We start from the raw sequence: 23,495 nt of genomic DNA, 5'->3' as shown, positions 1-23,495 counted from the left end.
AATGTAAATGAAACAATAAAAATAACACAAAATAATATAAATATTACCATAATATGATAAAACAATAATATAAAATAAATAATAAAAAAATATATATATAAAAAAGTAAGACCTAGAACTAAAAGCTGAAGAAGCTCCCACAGCCGTGTTTGACAGCTGACGGTGATGCCCACAGATCACAATACTGATGGGCCCCCAGCATCTCCCAAGGGCCCCTTTGTTCTAGCAACTCGTTAGAGTCCAAACTTAGAATATTTGGGTTTCTCCCAAAATGTAAACTTCTGCTCTATCCACAGGATTAGGCCTAGTTCACACGAACGTATGGCTTTTATAGTTTTTTGCGGTCCGTTTTTCACGGATCCGTTGTTCCGTTTTTGAGTTCTGTTGTTGTGTTTCCGTTTCCTTTCCGTTTTTCCGTATGCCATGCACAGGATACAGTAATTACATAGAAAAAATTGAGCTGGGCATAACATTTTCAATAGATGGCTCAGAAAAAACGGAACGAATACGGAAGACATACGGATGCATTTCCGTATGTGTTCCGTTTTTTTTGCGGACCCATTTACTTGAATGGAGCCACGGAACGTGATTTGCGGGCAATAATAGGACATGTTCTATCTTTCAACGGAACGGAAAAACGGAATGCATACGGAGTACATTCCGGTTTTTTTCCGGAACCATTGAAATGAATGGTTCCGTATATGGACCGTATACGGAACACCAAAAAACGGCCCGTACACTCGCAAAAAAAACGTTCGTGTGAACTAAGGGAAAAAGTGTCGGATGGGTATGGGATCCCAGAGAACACGAGAACAGGGGTCCTGAGGTCCCGCTGCTGCTGCTCATCTCTATAGGACTGCTGGGGATAGCGGGGGTCCCATTTAGCACGGAGGCTGTGTGCATGCTCGACCACTGCCCTGTTCATAGATGGGGACACCCCCCCCTTCCCATAATCAGACATTTATTCACTATCCTGTCTTGACGCAGCCCCTTTATGTTCCTCTTCCACCCTGATCTATGTAAGGAATAGACATCCAGTAATAACTACAACAGGGTCCGGATATGGGGGCAGCCGCTCCGGGCACAAACATCGTTTCATTTATTCCCCCCCAAATGGTTGTGTTATTTCTGCTCATTTCCTGTACGGGTCAAATGCACACAGGTGGCAAACGAGGCAGAAGATCTACCGCCCATCACTCATACCACGGGAACTAGGGGATCCGGTTACAGATATGTTAGACGAGCCAATTCAGTACCTCGTCCTATACCGCCATATGTCTGCATCTGACACTATCTGCTATCAACCCCTGACTGCCTGATGGCCGTGTACAACACAGGGGAGCAGACGGTATGACAGAACGTGTCAGAGTCCAAAGTAAACCGGAAATCTGCATGAAATAAACAGGACATCTACCTGTACAGATCCTTATCGTGTACATAGGAGGCAGTATTATAGTAGTTATATTCTTGTACATAGGAGGCAGTATTATAGTAGTTATATTCTTGTACATAGGAGCAGTATTATAGTAATTATATTCTTGTACATAGGAGCAGTATTATAGTAATTATATTCTTATACATAGGAGGCAGTATTATAGTAGATATATTCTTGTACATAGGAGGCAGTATTATAGTAGTTATATTCTTGTACATAGGAGGCAGTATTATAGTAGTTATATTCTTGTACATAGGAGGCAGTATTATAGTAGTTATATTCTTGTACATAGGAGCAGTATTATAGTAGTTATATTCTTGTACATAGGAGCAGTATTATATTAGTTATATTCTTGTACATAGGAGCAGTATTATAGTAGTTATATTCTTGTATATAGGAGCAGTATTATAGTAGTTATATTCTTGTACATTGGAGCAGTATTATAGTAGTTATATTCTTGTATATAGGAGCAGTATTATAGTAGTTATACTATTGTACATAGGAGGCAGTATTATAGTAGTTATATTCCTGTACATAGGAGCAGTATTATAGTAGTTATATTCTTGTACATAGGAGTAGTATTATTGTAGTTATATTCTTGTACACAGGAGGCAGTATTATAGTAGTTATATTCTTGTACATAGGAGCAGTATTATAGTAGTTATATTCTTGTACATAGGAGGCAGTATTATAGTAGTTATATTCTTGTACATAGGAGGCAGTATTATAGTAGTTATATTCTTGTACATAGGAGTAGTATTATTGTAGTTATATTCTTGTACACAGGAGGCAGTATTATAGTAGTTATATTCTTGTACATAGGAGCAGTATTATAGTAGTTATATTCTTGTACATAGGAGGCAGTATTATAGTAGTTATATTCTTGTACATAGGAGCAGTATTATAGTAGTTATATTCTTGTATATAGGAGCAGTGTTATAGTAGTTATATTCTTGTACATTGGAGCAGTATTATAGTAGTTATTTTCTTGTATATAGGAGCAGTATTATAGTAGTTATATTCTTATACATAGGAGCAGTATTATAGTAGTTATATTCTTGTACATAGGAGCAGTATTATAGTAGTATATTCTTATACATAGGAGGCAGTATTATAGTAGTTATATTCTTGTACATAGGAGGCAGTATTATAGTAGTTATATTCTTGTACATAGGAGAAGCATTATAGTAGTTATATTCTTGTACATAGGAGGCAGTATTATAGTAGTTATATTCTTGTACATAGGAGCAGTATTATAGTAGTTATATTCTTGTACATAGGAGGCAGTATTATAGTAGTTATATTCTTGTACATAAGAGCAGTATTATAGTAGTTATATTCTTGTACATAGTAGCAGTATTATAGTAGTTATATTCTTGTACATAAGAGCAGTATTATAGTAGTTATATTCTTGTACATAGGAGCAGTATTATATTAGTTATATTCTTGTACATAGGAGCAGTATTATAGTAGTTGTATTCTTCTACATAGGAGCAGTATTATAGTAGTTGTATTCTTGTACATAGGAGGCAGTATTATAGTAGTTATATTCTTGTACATAGGAGCAGTATTATATTAGTTATATTCTTGTACATAGGAGCAGTATTATAGTAGTTATATTCTTGTACATAGGAGCAGCATTATAGTAGTTATATTCTTGTACATAGGAGCAGCATTATAGTAGTTATATTCTTGTACATAGGAGCAGTATTATAGTAGTTATATTCTTGTACATAGGAGCAGTATTATAGTAGTTATATTCTTGTACATAGGAGCAGTATTATAGTAGTTATATTCTTGTACATAGGAGGCAGTATTATAGTAGTTATATTATTGTACATATGGAGCAGTATTATAGTAGTTATATTCTTGTATATAGGAGCAGTATTATAGTAGTTATATTCCTGTACATAGGAGCAGTATTATAGTAGTTATATTCTTCTATATAGGAGCAGTATTATAGTAGTTATATTCTTGTACATAGGAGGCAGTATTATAGTAGATATATTCTTCTATATAGGAGCAGTATTATAGTAGTTATATTCTTGTACATAGGAGGCAGTATTATAGTAGATATATTCTTCTATATAGGAGCAGTATTATAGTAGTTATATTCTTGTACATAGGAGGCAGTATTATAGTAGTTATATTCTTCTATATAGGAGCAGTATTATAGTAGTTATATTCTTGTACATAGGAGGCAGTATTATAGTAGTTATATTCTTGTACATAGGAGGCAGAATTATAGTAGTTATATTCTTGTACATAGGGAGCAGTATTATAGTAGTTATATTCTTGTACATAAGAGCAGTATTATAGTAGTTATATTCTTGTATATAGGAGCAGTATTATAGTAATTATATTCTTGTACATAGGAGGCAGTATTATAGTAGTTATATTCTTGTACATAGGAGGCAGTATTATAGTAGTTATATTCTTGTACATAGCAGGCAGTATTATAGTAGTTATATTCTTGTACATAGGAGGCAGTATTATAGTAGTTATATTCTTGTATATAGGAGCAGTATTATAGTAGTTATATTCTTGTACATAGGAGCAGTATTATAGTAGTTATATTCTTGTACATAGGAGGCAGTATTATATTAGTTATATTCTTGTACATAGGAGGCAGTATTATAGTAGTTATATTCTTGTACATAGGAGCAGTATTATAGTAGTTATATTCTTGTACATAGGAGGCAGTATTATAGTAGTTATATTCTTGTATATAGGAGCAGTATTATAGTAGTTATATTCTTGCACATAGGAGCAGTATTATAGTAGTTATATTCTTGTACATAGGAGCAGTATTATAGTAGTTATATTCTTGTACATAGGAGGCAGTATTATATTAGTTATATTCTTGTACATAGGAGGCAATATTATAGTAGTTATATTCTTGTACATAGGAGCAGTATTATAGTAGTTATATTCTTGTACATAGGAGCAGTATTATAGTAGTTATATTCTTGTACATAGGAGCAGTATTATAGTAGTTATATTCTTGTACATAGGAGGCAGTATTATAGTAGTTATATTCTTGTACATAGGAGCAGTATTATAGTAGTTATATTCTTGTACATAGGAGCAGTATTATAGTAGTTATATTCTTGTACATAGGAGCAGTATTATAGTAGTTATATTCTTGTACATAGGAGCAGTATTATAGTAGTTATATTCTTGTACATTAAAAAACAGATAAACTGTCAGTTTCTAATGGATGTTTTTTAATGATGCTTTTCTGAGAAACATTGTACAGGGGTTGTGGAAACGGACCGGATAGAACACGTTCTGTTTTATGATGTTCGTTATTCACTGGCCATCAAAAAACCCTATGTCAATAACCCCATAAAGTAACTGTTCTTAAAACGGACGTGTTACGGCTGTTAAAAAAAAGTTCGCCACATGTCCGTTTTTCCCTGTGGTGTGAATGTAGTCCTATTGCAGCACTGCTCGTTAATATCTGGTTACAGGTATATCGGTTGATGATATACCCGCCCGTCCATCTTCATCGGTCCATGTTCATCCAGCATCCTCCGCATGCATCAGGTTCGGAGGGGTGAGGGGGCAAAGTCCTAATTAAAGGGGAAGCGCGGTCCCCTGTTAGGGATTAGTGGTTAATGAAAGGGCGAGTTCAGGAACTTATGGTCGGATAAGCTGCCTGTAGGATGAGCCGTCACCCTGCCAGGCTGCGCCTCGGGCTCACGGAGCAGACAGCACCCCTCTCCTATTCACCAGCTGAGGGGGGGGGGGGGTTATTTTGTAAGGGGATCCCAAGTCTAGAGTTACTCCTGACGGGGAGGATGGTGGTAGCGGGGGTATCACATATCGCAGCACGTTTCTCAGCACTGAGTCCCCTGCAGGCCATGGATACTACACGAACATAGTCCATAGCGCACACAGAGATACCGCTGGTGCATATGGCGCTATGAGGGGGCGCCATGCTTGGGGTGTGCGTCCACCATTGCTGCCTCCCCATCTATACTAATCATGAGGGGCGGCTAATCGCAGAAGGACCCCCCCCCCCTTCCCATAATTAAAGAGGGCAGACTGAGAGCTGGGGGCGTTTCTCACAGAACCCTTACAGGCGAGAATGGGTTAATAAATTGCATTTGGGGAGGAAAGCTGTAATGGACCAGGGGGCAGGGGGCTTCTTCTGGCTGTGGACCCCTGGGCACGGCCCTTATACTGAAATACTTAGACCACCCTCGAAGAAAATGCAAACGTCTGCAATTAAAGACTATTTCCAAGAGACACCTTCAGAATTGGCGACAGATGATCCGGGTTCAGGCTGCAACTGATCTTGAACGCCCCCAAGACCCTTTTTGAACCAAAAGTAGGAGGCATGAGTAAAATTTACTGTGGGGAAAAAAAAATAATAATAATAAAATCATTTTTTGTGTGGAAACCATCAGCAAGTAGGTTTAATTGAAATGTGCACACTGGCGCATACAAATGTCTCTTCTGACGTAGGAGGAGGTTATGGGTGGGGGTCCGGGTGCTGACTATCCCCCCCTCCCTCCCCAAATCAGATGAAGCACAGAACGAAGCTGATGATTTACGGCCTCGGCCTTCGTTCCATCGCCCGCTAACCCTTCCTCCGTGGGTCTACAATATTTCTGACAATTACCGCGCACAAGGGGGCAGAGTCACTTTAACCTTCTTGCTGATGGTTTCCAGTAACAAACTTTTTTTTTTTTTTCTAATTTTTAAAAAATAAAAAAGACAACAAAAAGGTAAAAAAAAACAAAAAAAAAAACACTACAGATGTGTCAGAGTTTCACTATGAGGGTCCGGCGGTCTTCATATGGCGAACCTCTCTTTGGGGTGGGGTGAGGGGGCTGTAATAACCTGGAGCTGTCAGCAGTTACTTGAACCTGCTTGCTGATGGTTTCCAATAGCACTGTCATCATCTCCGCACAAAAAGACAAGAGGTGTGAGGGCATTTCTGACACGGTGAGGTGAATATTCCCCGTGACTCCGGGAAGGGAGGGGGCTCTTTCCCAGTCAGTTGCCCCCTCGGGGGGCAGTTAGTTACCTCACCTACCCTGGGTACAGCGAGGGGTTAAGGCGGCCCCTGTGTGTGAGGAGACGTCTGCGAGCCGGAGAGGGGGGGCGGGGCCAAAGCAAGTTCAAGTCTCCATCCCAAAATCCCGGCGCTCAGGCTCCTCCCCCTCAGTGCGGCGGCGGTGGAAGCTGAGGAGACGGCGGGACCCCGGGCTGGCTGACTGACTGAGGGCGCTGCTGAGCGGCTCCGCGGTCTCTTCACGACCCCCTCACACTGTCATTGTGGGCGCCATGAGAAACCCCTCGGAGCGGTTGTCATGGTAACCGGGGGGCGGCTACGGACCGGAGACAGCACCCGAGTACCGGGGAGAAGGAGGAGGTGACTGACCCTGCGAGGAGGTGGATAAAGAAAGAGGGGGAGACAGACAGACATTGTGAGGAGGCTACAGAGCGCCCAGGATGGAGGACGGCTTCTCCAGCTACAGCAGCAGCCTCTACGACACCACCTCCCTCCTCCAGTTCTGCAATGGTGAGTGCAGCGGGGGGTACTTACCTCCTAACCCCTGCCCTTTATATGAACTACACATCCCAGCATGTCCTGACAGGCGGTGGTGCTTATATCTGTAGTCAGGGGCGACTGGAGCATGCTGGGATTTGTGGTTCTTACCTTTAGGACGTGAAACTCTGTGGAACTACACATCCCAGCATGTCCTGACAGGCGGTGGTGCTTATATCTGTAGTCAGGGGTGACTGGAGCATGCTGGGATTTGTGGTTCTTACCTCTAGGATGTGGAACTACACATCCTAGCATGCCATGACAGGCAGTGGTGCTTATATCTGTAGTCAGGGGCGACTAGGGCATGCTGGTATTTGTGGTTCTTACCTGTAGGATGTGGAACTACACATCCCAGCATGCCCTGACAGGCGGTGGTGCTTATATCTGTAGTCAGGGGTGACTAGGGCATGCTGAGATTTATGGTTCTTACCTATGCAATGTGAAACCTTGTAGAACTACACATCCCAGCATGTCCTGACTGGCGGTGGTGCTTATATCTGTAGTCGGGGGCGACTAGGGCATGCTGGGATTTATGGTTCTTACCTATGCAATGTGAAACCTTGTAGAACTATACATCCCAGCATGTCCTGACTGGCGGTGGTGCTTATATCTGTAGTCGGGGGTGACTAGGGCATGCTGGGATTTGTGGTTCTTGCCTATAGGACGTGAAACTCTGTGGAACTACACATCCCAGCATGTCCTGACAGGCGTTAGTGCTTATATCTGTAGTCAGGGGCGACTAGGGCATGCTGGGATTTGTGGTTCTTACCTATAGGACGTGAAACTCTGTGGAACTACACATCCCAGCATGTCCTGACAGGCGGTGGTGCTTATATCAGTAGTCAGGGGTGACTAGGGCATGCTGGGATTTGTGGTTCCTAGCTATACGGTGAAACCTTGTGAAACTACACATCCCAGCATGTCCTGACAGGCGGTGGTGCTTATATCTGTAGTCGGGGGTGTCTAGAGCATGCTGGGATTTGTGGTTCTTACCTATATGATGTGGAACTACACATCCCAGCATGCCCTGACAGGCAGTGGTGTTTATATCTGTAGTCGGGGGTGATTAGAGCATGCTGGGATTTGTGGTTTCTAGTTAATCAGCCTCCATAGGAGACTTGCCAATCTTTGGTACTACAGATCTCAGCAGGCCTTTACAGTTGGAGGCACCTGCCACTCTATATTGGGGGCTCTGCGGGGTACACGCCCCCATCCTCATGATCCCTGGGGGACCCCACTGATCTAATAGCTATGGATAGGAGAAAACATGATCTAACCACATCGCCCCTTTAACCATGTGATGCCCGCTGCTGGGATAATAATCTCTAGCTGCCGCATCACGGCCTCCATTTAAAGGAACACTGATACAGGAGCGAAGGGTTATGTCAAGAGTAGGGGGCGGGGCTGTGGTGGGCAGGGGCGGGGCTGTGCGTGATGGGTTAAAAAAATAAAATAAATAGAATTCCCATGTCATGCTCCGCCCCCTCAGGCCCTGCACTAGGTATAACACAGCATCTGTTTTACTTGGAGTGTTCCTTTTAATAGGGCACCTCGTTTACAAATCCTCTTTAAAGGGATTGTCTTATCGGAGTCTATAAAGCCTTGCAGAATGTGGCCCCCGAGGGGGCCCAAAGTCCCACCCCCTGCAAACAGCTGATTTTGCTGGGGAAGCCATGGCTCTGTATACTGGCTCCTAGAGGGGAATCCCAAGCGGGGGTCCCTCCTCTATAATGTCCAGGGACCGGGATTGCTTTATGAGACATCCCCTTTAAGGATTAATCCGGCGTCAGTCCATAGGGCCGGCATGTGCCAGTCGTTTCCTGTAGGGATACATCGAGCTGCCCGATCACCAGACACGGCGGCCTGCAGACTCCATAGAGGCCAATGAATGACGACCGTCGGGCAACTTTTCCATTGACGTTTATGGGACGAGAGAGAGAACAAGTGGCACGACACGAGCCTCCCCTGGCATCGCGCAGAAGCGCCCTTGCTCTGCTCTTCCGTAAAGCTGCCGAGTGTCTGATGCGTGTGTGTGGGCTCCGTGCATGGAAGCGATTTGCATTTGTTGGTAAACTTTGGCACAGTAGCGGGCTGTGATCCCTTGGCAGGAGCAGCGGCGGGCGTTGTGTAATAATTAATATTCTGTCATACGCTCAGCGGCAGGGACTGGGACGGGGGATCCTGCTTTCGCTTTGTGCCAGGATTTCGCACGGTTTGCTGGGAATTCACAGCGCAGACTGCCCGTCTCTGTGGAGCTGGCTGGTGGCTCCTGTCACGGCGGGACGCCTCGGAGGACTAATCTCTTCAATGTCACACGTTTATGAGGTGGAGATACCGCTGCCGATGCCAGTTATGCGTCTGCGCCAACGTGTGCGGAATAACCTGTATAATGGCCCTGAGGTTACAGGGACTTGGAGACCGGGGCTGTCAATGATTAACTCCTAATCTGCAGGAAACCTCAGGGGCAAGGTGCCTGTAAAAAGATGTCCTGGTTATGTAGAGAGGCACTGGCTGATCACCCGGGCCGTACCTACCTGCCTGGTACTAAGACAAACCGTCTTCCTTTCATAGCAATGAGTAGTGCGAAATTCCTTTTAATCCGGCATCCGGTAATGCAGAAAGTCTGTAAATCCTGCATTTGTGTCCTTGGAGTCCCACGCCCGGGAAACACTGTGGTCGCTTCGTTGTTTATCTGGGTGCAGCGTCCATACGGCCCTTTTTGTTCAGCTAATCGGTGGGTGTCCTGGGGGCCACCGATCACACATTGGGGTATCTCCATCTTGGCCATTTATCACATCTCCAGAGGGCACCTGTTCCCATTCATAGCCGGTTTCCCACCGCAATCGGTGTAGAGGTGGCCCGGCTTGTGTGCCACTAGTAACATTGCTTGAAAACGGTTGTCAGTACCGAAATCCACGTGATCTATCCAGCATGCATTCAATGGGACGGTGTGGGCACCAGGACTTAAAGGGTGTATTCAAGTCGTGAGATAGTAGAAGTAGGAGAAAGCCGGACCATAGGAGCCAAGCGTGTGGCCAACAAGGGGCGCACTTTCACAACCTGTTGATAAATCAAAGTTCAATTTATTGTATGACTACGCGTTTTGGGGTACCACTGACCCCCTTCATCAAGTCTGGAATGAAGTCAGTTGAAGAGCTGTCACGGCCGCTGATCACCCGGCACATGGAGGACGCCGACTATACGGAGTCGTGAGATTGGTGGAATACTACCACTGGGGAACCCCCACCGATCAGGAGAATGGAGACATCGCCTCCCCCCGAAATGAATGGAGCGGCAGGTCAAGCACCCGCACTGCCTCTCCATTCATCTCTATGGGGGTTCTGGAACAGCGCTCTATATATACCCTGCAGTGCGCAGGCCTGACCTGCTGCTCCATTCATTTTGGGGGGGCCTGAGGGGTCTCCATTTTTTTTTATTTTTATGATCAGTGGGGGTCCCAGCAGATCTATATTATTTTTTTTTTAACGGATGACCTATCGGTATCCTCTGTATCTGATCGGTGGGGGTCTGACACCCTGGGCCCCATGCCAATCAGTTGTTTGAGAAGGCACCGAGCTCTCCATGATGCCGCGGCCTTCTCCAGCTTTTCCTAGGCCAGTGATGTCACCTTTATTGGTCACGTGGCCTAGGAGCAGCTCAGCCCCATAGAAGCGAATATAGCGGTCGTGATACCAAGCACAACCGCTATACAATGTACGGCGCTGTGCTTGGTGAGGAGGCTGCGGCGCTACTATGAGCAGTGATGCCTTCTCAAGCGGCTGATCGCCGGGGGTCGCCGCGTCGTGTGTTGATCAGTATTTGTAAGCCAAATTATTGTCTGTATTAAGGACAAGTATAGGACTGTTCTATTAGGGGTCGGCCCTTCCGTTCTGCAGAATGCACACGACGGGTATCCGTGTTTTGGGAATCCGCAATTTGCGGACCGCAGAACACTCAGCGGTCGTGTGCATGAGCCCTAAATGGAAGGTCTGTATTCTGCTGATTTCTTGCCGTCCTCTTTGGATTTCTCCTACTCTGTGACGTGAGGTGTACAAGGGCGCTGCTGATGTCCTCGGGCCGGGTCGCTGTTCCATCCGTTTCCGTGCGGTTCACCTGTCTCCGTATTTAGCTCCATGATCTTCCTGCTTCCTCTATAGTCTCGTATGTCTCATCCAGCCTAGGGCGTTGGTGAAGCGATGCAGAATCAGCGTGGGAGAGTTTATCCAACTCCTTCCTGTGAATGTAGCCAGGACTCCAGTGAATCTGCCGGCCACCTTTTACTGGGATTAGATTGGGGAAGGGGGGGGGGGGGGCGACTTCATACTGGCAAAAATGGGGTGGAGCGCCTTCTGCATTGTCCTGCCAGCTGTAATATGCCTATTGTCGCCGGAGAAAGGCGCTTTCTTTAATTGGAATTGAGGTGAAGGGAGCGGCGGACACTGGGATGCCGAGTGAACAAACCAGTTTAATTAACCATTTAAGCCACAGGGATGAGCTGCTTTTCTAGTGCGTTGACCTATGACGAATTGGCTTAGTATAGGGCTGTGGAGCTATTCTGCAGTATAAGGGCCTGTTTGTTCTTGGGTCACTTTGACCCACTCACATATACTTTGTGTTTCGGTCCCTCACCTTTTTCAAGATCTCTGTTTGCTGACAGTGAAATGAAACCAGAGGCTGTGGCACCATGCAAACCTAATTCTTTTTTATAGCTAAACTTTGCTACAGTTGTGTCCAGTCTGAACATTCCTTTCCAGTCAGATACTGCACCGATACATTGTAGCAGACCATCAGGACAGGAGATTGACCTTTGCTCCTGATTTTTTTATTTTTTTTAAAGGGGTTATCCAAGTGTTTTATAACCTCAAATTCGCTCATCTCTAATCAGTATTAAATTTGTTCACTCTTTGTTTGTTGGTAAAAGGCGAATTGCGTTTTGGATTCCGTTACCACGGACCATAACGCAATTCTATGACGGAATGCCTTTAGAGGCATTCCGTTATTCATTCTGTCATAATAGAAGTCTATGGGCTGCAAAACGGATCTGTCCCGTTTCCGTTATGCAGGAGAGGACATGTCGTAGTTTTATTCAGCCCACCTCTTGGCATGTTTGCCGTGCTGCCGCAAAATTATAGTCAATGGGGCCGTAGCGGACCCCCAGCGGCAACGCGTGCACGGATCCGGCAGGCTGTTCACCCACCGGAGAAGGCTGCCGCTAGTGTGAAAGTAGCCTAATACTGATGACCGATCTTCAGGATAGGTCATCAATATCAGATCAGCGGGGGTCCCAGAACCCCCGCTGATCAGTTATGTTCATCCTATGCCAGTGACATCACGTATATCGGTCACATGGCCTTTTCAAGTGACTGGGGATGTGTTGCAATTCCAAACACAGCCAGTATCCAATAGATGGCGCTGTGCTTGATTAGCTTCAAGGAGGCCGAAGCATCTTCAGACAGCTGATCGCTGGTGATACTGGGGGTCGGACCCCCACCAATCAGATAGTGATGACAGATCATCCGTATTAAACACTCAAGCAGCTCTCTTCCTCGCTGCTTTGCCAGTGCCTCAACCTGTCAATGAATGCAGCAAAGGAGGGGCTGGCTACAGAGAGGAGCGGAGCTTGGGTGCAACAAGAGCAATGGTGACTCCCCTATTGCACCAAAGACCTAATTTGTGTATTAAGAAAAAGTATCATAACTTGGGAATGGAGCCTCCGATCAACAGAAGAAAAACCGTCTTTTAATCCGGTGAGCCACGGCTACGTGCCTATGCAAACAGTTGGGTCGGGAGGTCGCTGGTGACAGATTCCCGTTTAGTGCTCAGAGAATTGTTTAGACCAGATACCATTGTACCAAACCCTCTTCTGTGAGAAGCTTTAGGTCTGCCCTGGATCTACCCAGAATGTTTCCATTCACTGACAGCAGCCGGACTTAGATCCCCCATGGAAGCCTGTGATGATCTAACATGGGTTCACTTGAACATGGGGGTGTCTGGGCCATAGGAGGGGTGCCACAATGCACCCATGTTATACAACTTTTGGTTTTCGGTCCCCATTGTGGACTGGTCTACCCTCCTGTCACAGGTTTGAGGGACATATATAGCAAGGCTTTTTAGGATTGATCTTCTCATCGACCGCACGCATCGATAAGATGCATAATTCAGTGGGTGTAAATCCTCCCCTCCGCAGAAGACATAGAAACTAATCAGCTAATAGTAGTGGCCTATGGCATTAGTGCAGCGGCTGCCCCCTGGTGCACTCTACTGAGGTCCAATTTACTGTAAAAATGCTGATTTCCTATATGATATATTTTCCCGTTGAATACTTTTTATGGCCGCCTGATTGCTGGGTAAAGGATCTTGTGCAATACCCATGGGCATTAGATTTCACTGGAGGAATAAAGTAGCTGCAGGTATAGGATTTCTTGAATAGGAAGCTGACCCCTGCTATTTTAATCATGGACGTGGGACGTGGCGCGCGTTCCTTCACGTTGTCATATGTTATATCCAGAAAACTAAGATCACTGGAGCTGTTTGATGGGGCTCCATGGTGAAATTGCCACATTGGATTTTTTGCCAACCTCCCACCCCCTCATTTTCAGTATTGCCCTGTGATCTACTAGGATCTGTCTGTGCGGTAATCGTGGCACGCAGTGACCCCGTGGTGCCCAGACTATGTGGCCGCGTACCAGCCTGAGACATGGAAGGGAACATTGTGGTTTCCCTAATGTCGGGGTCAGTGCAGCTCTGTAGGAGAGGCCCAGCACGGAGCACCCATAGCTCAGCTTCCTGGACATCTGGTGACGAGTCGAATATTGGATTTGATTAGATCTGCATCTTAGGCCTCTTGCACATGACCGTATGGCTTTTTCAGTATTTTGCGGTCCGCAAAACACGGACCCGCAAAAAATACGGATGACGTCCGTGTGCATTCCGTGTTTTGCGGAACGGAACAGCTTGCCCCTGATAGAACACTACTATCCTTGTCCGTTACAATAATAGGACATGTTCTATCTTTGAACGGAAATGCAGAAATGGAAGGTTACGGAGTACCTTCCGGTGTGTGTTTTTTTTTTTTTTTTTTTTGTGGATTCATTGAAATGAGTGGTTCTGTATACAGAACACAAAAAAAGGAACGTAAATGGGAGAAAAAAGTTAATGTGCAAGAGGCCTTAGGCTTATTGCACACGAACGCACTCCGTGGCCGTATTGCGGACCCGCAATACACGGGCACCGTTCCGTGTGCATTCCGCATCACAGATGCGGACCCATTCACTTTGATTGGTCCGCAAATCCGGAGATATGGAACCTTACGGAAACACTACGGAGTGCTTCCGTGGGGTTTCTTCCCGTACTTCCGTTCTGCAAAAAGATAAAACATGTATGTCCTATCTTTTTGCGGAACGGCCGGATCGCGGACCCATTAAAGTGAATGGGTCTGCGATCCGCTGCGGCTTACCCACGGTGGGTGTTCGTGCATCGCGCAGCACGGCCACAGGGCGCACATTTTGAGTGGAATTCAGTCGTGGGCTGTATGTCAGCTGTCTGTTTTAGTTCTGTTTGATCAGCATACACACGTCCTCAAATTGCGGATCCACAAAACACGAATCCCAGCCGTGTGCGTGCCACCATTTTTTAAACTCTTGTAGAAATATCCTATCCTTGTCCACAAAAAGGATCAAAATAGGATATGCTCTATATGTTTGTTTTTTTTGCTTGCCGACAGAACGGAAAAATGAATGCAGGCCGATTGAAAAGAATGGGTGCGCATCTGATCCGCAAAAAAGGCGGATCAGCTGCGGACCAAAAATATGGTCATGTGCATAGGGCCTAAACTGCATATTATCTACATTGTCTATTAGGCCTCATGCACACGACCACGTCCTCAAATTGCGGATCCACAAAACACGGATACCGACCGCGTGCATTCCGCATTTTGTGGAACGGACTGTCCGGCTCCTAAGAGAACTGTCTTATCCTTGTCTGTAATGTTTTTTTTTTTTTTTCCAGAACAGACATGGAATGCACACAGACTCACTTCTGCTTGGTTTTTTGCAGCCCCTTTAAAGTGAATGGTTCCACATACGGGTTGCAAAAAAAAAAAAATGGAACAGACATGAACAAAAAATATGTTTGTGTGCATAAGCCCTTATAATGAAATTCACCTTTTGTTTCCTCAGAGGCTGAAGCTTTTACACTGCCTACACTCCATGCTTTACACTGCAGCTATTCTTATTCAGATTTGCTGCTGTGCATAAGCAGTGGTTCGGCACCAGCTTCCGCTATCCATCATGGTGCATAAAGTAAAGCCAGTGTAAGGGGTGCCAAGTACAACGAGGGGGTTCAATGGCAAACTACTTTGTTAAAGAGGACATGTCTTGTATTAGGGCTCATGCACACAAACCTGTGCCGTCTGTTCCGTGCATTAGAGACTGCAAATTGCGGTCCCCAATGCACGGGCACCGTCTGTGTGGCTAGCGCAATCGGATGCAGACCCATTCTACTTGAATTGGTCCGTGATCCGTCCGTGCCGCAAAAAAATAAAACAAGTTCTATTTTATTTTTATTTTTTTTGCAGTGTGGAGGCACGGACAGAAAACCCATGGAAGCGCTCCGTAGTGGTTCCATGCCTCCATTCCACTCCACACCTTCCGGATTGCGGATCCATTTAAGTGAATGGGTCCGCATCCCTCTTACGGCACCGGGCAAAAACTGTTGCGTGCATGAGCCCTTAGTAAAAGCTTTTTTTCCCCCCATAATATAACCATTCTGGAGCATTGTTTCTTACAACTCTGCATTATGTTGTTCCTCTATTATTATTCTTGGAAATGTTATGAATTGACAACTAGATGTTACCAGTTAAGGATGTTTCCGTACACGGACTAAGGCCTCGTGCACACGATCTGTATTCCGGTTTGCACGCTGCAGATCTGAAAAATCCAAATACCCGCCGCGTTTTTCTCACTCCCATCACTAGAAATGACTATTCTTGTTCGCAACACAGACCAGAATAGGACATGATCTGTAATTTGCAGAACGGACATATAGATGCGGACAGCACACGCATGACATTCGCGCGCTGTTGTTTTTTTTTTTTTGCGGACCCGTTGCTAGGAATGGGTCGGTGTGCAATCTGCAAAAAATGTGGATCGTATGCGGATGCAAAATACGGTTGTGTGCATGAGGCCTTACACTGTCCAATCGCCTAGTGATCAGTTTATACATTTCTAGGAGGAATAACAGAGGAGCAGCACAGTTAGGAGAGAAGATGCTCCAGGATTATTTAACGGAGAATGTAAGTCTACTAAAACGGACATGTCATGAGAGCGGACAGGTCCATGTTAAAGATTGGCAGAGCCTTGGGTCAGATGAGAGTCAATCAGCGTAATGGCTGCCGGAGTATTGATTAGGTGAGTGCACCGCTCTGCACTGTTACTGATGAGCCAGTGGAGACGATATGACTGGAATTGACATAATGATAAATCTCCAGCCACTTAAGTGGATTGTACATTCCAGCGATCGCTCCAAATGTAGTCCTGCATGGATGGCGTGTCCCGCTCTGAGTCACTGCAGCTCTCCTGGCATTTGTCCTGCACCGGCCGTGCCCTCTAATTTATTGCAGCGTTGTAGGACGGGAGGTTTAACCAGTGACTCAGACACTGGAGCGAAGAACGCGAGCGGCTCTCGCCAAATGTCTCCTGCCTGAATTAGAATTAAATGCAAGGTGTCTCCCCTGTCCTGGGCCGCAGGTTGAAGGCCCTTGGGCTCTGCTCCCTTCACATGTGAGTCTTTCGTTGACTTCTGTATGTATTGCCCGATATATGGCTCTGATGTATGCCACTGTATAGAAATGTATACCACCCGCATGCCTCTGCCTAGAAAACCGTATTCGCGTATGCTTTTCTGTACTGAGGCGATAGAAGCCAAAAGGGCGCCCTTCTGGCCTTCAACGTATGAATAGAGCCCCCAATGGATGTATTCAATTAGCTTCCACATACAGCAAACCGGGGCTCAAATTCAAAGTGAGCACAGCCTGAGAATACGGCCACGGCCACAGCCATTGTAATAAGCCCATCAGCTGGGTGAAAGTAGCACGTCTGGGTCAGGAAGGGTTCTATTCCTTGACAGCAAGCAGAAATCTTTAAAACTGGGGGTGGGGGGACGACGACTTTAAATACAATAGTAAATAAATACATGCCAGTGTGTTTAGTTTATTCCATTTTATGATGACTTTTGCAATAAAAAGTTGTCATTATATTTTACATCCGCTGCATTTGAAAAGTGTCAAAAAAAAACAGTGTGCGTGGACGTAAAAGTCTGAAAATGGGGCAGATGTCGGTGCACATCGAGGTCTGTTTTATAGCAAGCCTAGTCGTGATTATTTGTGGGTTCTTAATGCACCAGTTTATGTGCAGATCGCTGCAGAGATCTCCTTTCCTTAGACTGGTAGATGAGACGCCGCAGTGAATGTGCCCAATTGATTCCCATACCGCTGAAACGGATTATCAAATGACCGGATCGTGGCTCGGATTCTCTATTCCCAGTCTTGTGCTGGCCAGCATGGCATGTCGTCGGTATCTGTACTGGATAGTCTGCCCCCAGCGTTGTATCTGTACAGACGACGTGCCAGCTTCTGCCCAGGTTATGGGCATCATCCTTACCACCAACCTTACGCACTTGAAGATTTTTTTTGCATTTATTTTAAGTCAAAGCCAGAAGTTAGTCCATCAGGAAGAAATCGCATCAGCACCTTTAGGCCTCTGTGTCCGATCCGCATCCGTGTAGCGGATCCACAAATGTTCGAAATTGCCCTATTCATATCCGTTTGGCAGAAAAGAATAGCCAGTTCTAGTAGAAAAATGCGGCGGTCTGTATCTTGTGGACCCGCGGTTTGCGGACCGCAAAATGGATACGGTTGTGTGCACGAGACCTTATGCTGTCTCTTCCCTTTGTGTCCGTTCCTGGCTTTGGCATCTAAATCTACATGTAGAATTCCAGTGCTGTTATATTGCTCGGCTAAGCCGTGTCCGTGATTGGTGGTGGTCCAACCTCGGGGACCCCGGCAGGTCCTAGTAAGGGTCCATTCACACGTCTATAGTGTGATGCAGATCTGCAATACACCCGGCTGGAACCCCCATAGAACTGCCTATTCTTGTCCGCAATTGCGGACAAGAATAGGACATGTTCTGGTTTTTTTTCCGGAGCCGCGGACTGGAAGATCAGGGGCGCACTCCGGAAATGCGGATGCGGACAGCGCACTGTTTGCTCTCCGCATCCATTCCTGCCACATAGAGAATGAATGGGTTCGCACCCGTTCTGCAGTTTGCGGAACGGATACAGACCCATTCTACGGACGTGTGAATGGACCCAAGGGGCCGCAGCCTTCCCTTTCCAGTCTCTTCCAGCCCCATTCGCTGGAACAGAACCGTGCTCCATTTCCCTGACAGGACGGGTGGCCAGAAGCTGTGCAGGGAAAGACTGTGAAGGGGCCACGGCACTGTATGAACACCTAGGCCACGTCGTTCTCCGGATCTGTGCCGTACCCTGAGGTTGGGCCCACTCCAGTGATAAAGAAATGGCATATCCTGTCATGGCGTCCCTTTATAAAATAAGATTAGCCATAGTGGACTCGGTCCAATTTGAATGGGCATCATGTAATACTACAGTTGCCCTGCGGTGGGCGCTAATCAATCAGATTGCCGCGGTGACTTGCTTTTGGAGATGGGCTTGCCCAGTTCATCCACTTCTTCTATATAGTGGAAACCATAAGGTTATATAAGATTTTAGTCCTCCTGAATTTAGTGTGTATATGATAAAAAAAAATTTAAAAAAAGATGCAGCCATAATGCTTTTTTTATGAATGTCCCTCAAATTTTAGATGAGTCCTTTCTCTACGTTATGTGACCCGAGCATGGCTGATCGCACTGAACCGCAGATGTAAGAATACTTCACCGCTCGCTCATATTGTAATCGCATAAACTGCCAATGAAATTTGCAACCTCATAAAATCTGAAGCTCCACGACCTCAGCGGGGAGGAGGCGCAGTGGATGACCCCCCACAATGCACTACATCATAGGATTTTTCACAAACCCCACAACCTGGTCCAGATCCCATCAACGGGCCGGCACCGTTACCTAGTGACTGCATGCTCATCCTGCTGCTATCCCCCCCTAAGGGTCCCTATGATGTACCGCCAACCGCTGAGGCCAAATTCCTCCTGTGCTATACATAGTACGGCTTGTCCTCCTCGCTCTGGTTCAGTGACCCGGAAAATGAGTAAATGGCTCCATTCTTTCTGCTGGTGGAAAACTTGAGTTTGGACAAAGATCATAAGGCGGATTCCCACGTTTCGATTTATTATCCGTGACCGCGAATAAGGGGGGGGGGGGTGGTCATCTGGTAAAAGAAATCCTATATGAGAGAGGGTCCTGGATGCCAACGGTATCTGAAGGAAGAATCGCAAGTGTGAAAAATGTGTAATTCCTTTATCTGGTCTCTGATAATCCAGAAAGTCTTATTATCCGGCACTTGTAATTTTGCAGATATCTGCGACCAGAAGACTAAACTGAGAGGATCAGGAAATTCTTCTGCTTATAAAACCCCCCTGAACATAAATCCGTATGGAGGGTCAGGTTTGCAGGATAGGTGGCGGACATCATTAGCTTTCATGTCTGTGGATGGCGATATCTGGGATGAGCTAACGTCGCCTGTAGAAAAGTGATAATTGCCAATTCTAGAAGGTGCTAAATATTTCCCACTCTGCTGTTCCTGCAGAGTCGCGCTGTATAAATGCAGAGTTATCACATCCGAGTTGGTTCATTTTTTTCCTGATCTGCGCAGCTCTTACGTCAGGGATGCAATCTCTGTCCCATTTGTTAGACTCTGACCCCGGGGTCAGCTGTCCAAACCATGAGAAGGAAATATTCCTCTTCATGTATTCCAGTACAAGTAAATGGCCGCTCTGGGGGGGGGGAAGCTTCATCCAAAGTCGCTTCGTTCAAAACTTCAGAATAATACGCTACGGAGATTCGTCTTCCTACAGTATTAGAATGTATGGGCTCCGGTGAGCCAAAGTTGGTTATTCACGAAGTCGCGCGAGACTTCGTTGAATAACTTCGGTAATTGATTTTTAAAGTTGAAAACCCACTTTAAAACTTGAAACCAAACTCGCCATTGGTTCTGACTAGTACCTCGGAACCGAAGCAGAGTTCGGTTTCAAGTTTTAAAGTGGGTTTTCCACTTTAAAAATCAATTACCGAAGTTATTCAACGAAGTCTCGCGCGACTTCGTGAATAACCAACTTTGGCTCACCGGAGCCCATACATTCTAATACTGTAGGAAGACGAATCTCCGTACACTATTATTCCAAAGTTTTGAATGAAGCATCCAAAGCTCACTTCGCTCAACACTACTACTGAGCATGTGTGTCCACCAACATTCAGCTCAGTAGGTGGACGTGCATGCTGCTATACACATTGAGCACTAGGTGGCAACATAATATGTAAGTCAGTGAACACTATACAGTGTAAGTAAATGTCAGCTCTTCTCTTGATCATTTTATATAATGACGTATCCTCCAAGTTTTGTAGCGGACCAGAGGTGGAAGGTGTATTATGTAAGCAGATAGAGAGAGATATATATATATATATATATATATATATAATCTCTATCTCTATCCGTATATTAACCACGAGGCTTGTATTTACTAATGTTTTTGGGGTTGTGATGAATATTTCATCGAAGAAGCAGATTAAACAGAGTCTTAATCCACTTTTCTTCTGACTCGCTGCAGTGTGTATTTATGTGGGAGTTGTGTAGCGGGCGGCACAATGATCCGCTGTCTCATTTTATTTATTTTATTTGAAGATTGTGTCATATTGCTGAAATGTCACTTGTGAATGTCCGAGCTCTGCGACCATAGAAGGATGAAGAATGCCCCATTATAGGTCCCGTCCAGGCGGTCGATCTTCCTCCCCACCCATTTTCTGGTGATGTAGTTGTCAGTGTCGTAATATTTTATTCTAAGATTGACGTTTATTGTTTTTCCTCCGTTAGAATAGTGGCTTCCAAATTATTCAAGTTTCAGAATGTAGCAGCGTGTAGTAAGGGAGCGTTCACATCTCTGTTTCCTTTTCCGTTCTTCTGATCCATCAGAAGAACAGAAAGACAGACAAAAAAACAAAACAAAATCCTGTAAAAAAAAAAGACTGATTCTGTTGCACATTTGGCACCACCGAACGGTAACGCGCCGCCACCACCACCATGTGCCAGTGCCAATTTTTTTTTTTTTTTTTTTTTTTTTACCTAAAACCCGTTATGACTCCTTGCAGTAGACTACCCTGAATTGTCCATCTTTTATGTGATTATTTTTTTTCTTTTGGTTTTTAGGCTTTTACCCTATTGTCCATTTAACAATCCGCCATGAGGCCACCCTCCTCCTAGTGAGCTGATTGCCAGGGGTTTGGCTACTTGAACCCCCAGTAACCCAGGACCCCAACTCGTGGCTAGCACTGGGGTCCTGGATTCCATTCTGATCTAATAGGACGTATGGACAAGGATTACCCTGACTGGTGACGCCCTTTTGAGGGGAATCTGCCACCTGGCCAGCCGCTATTCATCTATTGCTTATAAGTTGCCTCTTAGGGCACCTATTATGCCGCATTCACACGTCAGTGTTCGGTCAGTGATTTCCATCAGTGATTTGGAGCCAAAACCAGGTGCGGCTCTAAACACAGAACAGGAGCAGATCTTTCCCTTATACCTTATGAATGTCTATGTAGCGCCTCTCCTGGTTTTGGCTCACAATCACTGATGGAAATCACTGACCAAACACTGATGTGTGAATAAGGGCTTAAACAGCCCTTTGCTGTGGAGTTTGATTTTGCCGGGGAAAGCCACAGTCAGAGAAGCATGTGGCGTGCTGAAGAAATTTTAGTGTTGGGGTACTTTCACACTAGCGGTTTTCTTTTCCGGCATAGAGTTCCGTCCTAGGGGCTCTATACCGGAAAAGAACTGATCAGTTTTATCCCCATGCATTCTGAATGGAAAGCAATCCGTTCAGGATGTCTTCAGTTCAGTCTTTTTGACTGATCAGGACGGAGATAATACCGCAGCATGCTACGGTTTTATTTCCGGCCAAAAACACTAAACACTTGCCTAAATGCCAATTTATTATTTTTTTTTCCATAGGAATGTATTAGTGCCGGATCCGTCCTTCCGGTCTGCGCATGAAAAAAAAAAAATGCCGGATCCATTTTTCCGGATGACACGGAAAGACGGACAAGGCATTTCAATGCATTTCAATGCATTTGTAAGACTGATCAGGATCCTGATCAGTCTTACAAATGCCATCAGTTGGCGTACGTTTTGACGGATCCGGCAGGCAGTCCCGGCGATGGAACTGCTTGCCGGATCACTCTGCTGCAAGTGTGAAAGTAGCCTTACAAGTCCACAAATAGCTGAAGCCTGCCAGAGCAGGAGCTGTGCTTGTTCTGATCCATGGAGGAAAACAGCCCTCTTCTTTTTATGATGTCCGCACCATACATTATATGAGTGGTCTGTGACGGGTCCTTGAAGGAGACCACGCACCTTAGATTCCTCCCAACTCCCACAGACAGATCCGGTTTTTCAATGCATTTGTCAGACGGATCCGCATCCGGATCCATCTGACAAATGCCATCCGTTTGCGTCAGGGTTGCCGGAATCCTCTGCCGCAAGTGTGAAAGTAGCCTAAAATGTAGAAGTGCCATCTAGAATTCTTAGTGTATGAGGACTCCGCATAGGGAGGGGCTGAGGATCCTTTTGGCAGTCGGGGGGGAATCGATGAAACTCATTGCTCGTCCTTCGCCCTGATGATGTCATACAGCGAGCGTCTGTCTCCGTAAATATGGCTTGCTCATGAATATTTATGTTATTGCTTTTTGCCTACATGTGAAAAGCAGAAAACGGAACAGATACAGAGCCTTGCAATGCTGTGTTGGGTGCTCGGGGCTAACGTGCAGCGCTGCGCGTTCATTAAGGAGTGCCCGTGTTTTCAGACGCCGGCCTTGCAAGATCTTGGAGATGTAATTCTGGTAAATGTTCTTGACTGTGCAAAGTGCCGCTCTGAAATACTTACTAATTATTCCCACTGCTTCCTGCTCTAACCCCCGGGTAATGGGCTCAGGTTACTCTGTAACAACATCCTAGGATTCAGAATTGTGTGAGTTATGGCTAGGCCTCCTGCACACGACCGTTCCCCCCCCCCCCAGTTTACTGGCCGTTTTTTGCGTTCCGTATATGGACCCATTAATTTCAATGGTTTCGCAAAAAAAACTGAATGTACTCCGTATGCATTCCGTTTCCGTTTTTCCATTCCGTTTAAAGATAGAACGTGTCCTATTATTGCCCGCAAATCACGTTCCGTGGCTCCATTCAAGTCAATGGGTCCGCAAAAAAAGGAACACATACGAAAAATGCATCCGTATGTCTTCCGTTTCCGTTCTGTTTTTTGCGGAACC

General features: G+C 45.5%; 1 protein-coding gene across 7 annotated transcripts in view; it reads left to right on the top strand.

Annotated features, from left to right (window-relative positions):
* Positions 1-23,495, top strand: part of EML1 (EMAP like 1) — an 86,029-nt gene that overhangs the window by 20,038 nt on the left and 42,496 nt on the right. For 5 of the 7 annotated variants that reach the window (XM_040412671.1, XM_040412669.1, XM_040412668.1 and 2 more), the window contains exon 1: positions 6,607-6,971. The exons of 1 other annotated variant lie outside the window; for it this stretch is intronic. In XM_040412671.1, the coding sequence (XP_040268605.1) occupies positions 6,902-6,971 (70 nt within the window). In that variant the 5' untranslated portion in view covers positions 6,607-6,901. Of the gene's footprint in view, positions 1-6,606; positions 6,972-9,374; positions 9,572-23,495 lie in introns of those variants that run through there. One more of the 7 variants, XM_040412670.1, reaches the window with a different exon arrangement.

Source organism: Bufo bufo, chromosome 11, assembly GCF_905171765.1.
Source record: "Bufo bufo chromosome 11, aBufBuf1.1, whole genome shotgun sequence".
In the NCBI taxonomy this organism is placed as follows: Eukaryota; Metazoa; Chordata; class Amphibia; order Anura; family Bufonidae; genus Bufo; species Bufo bufo.
This window is presented reverse-complemented; position numbering and strand designations above follow the sequence as displayed.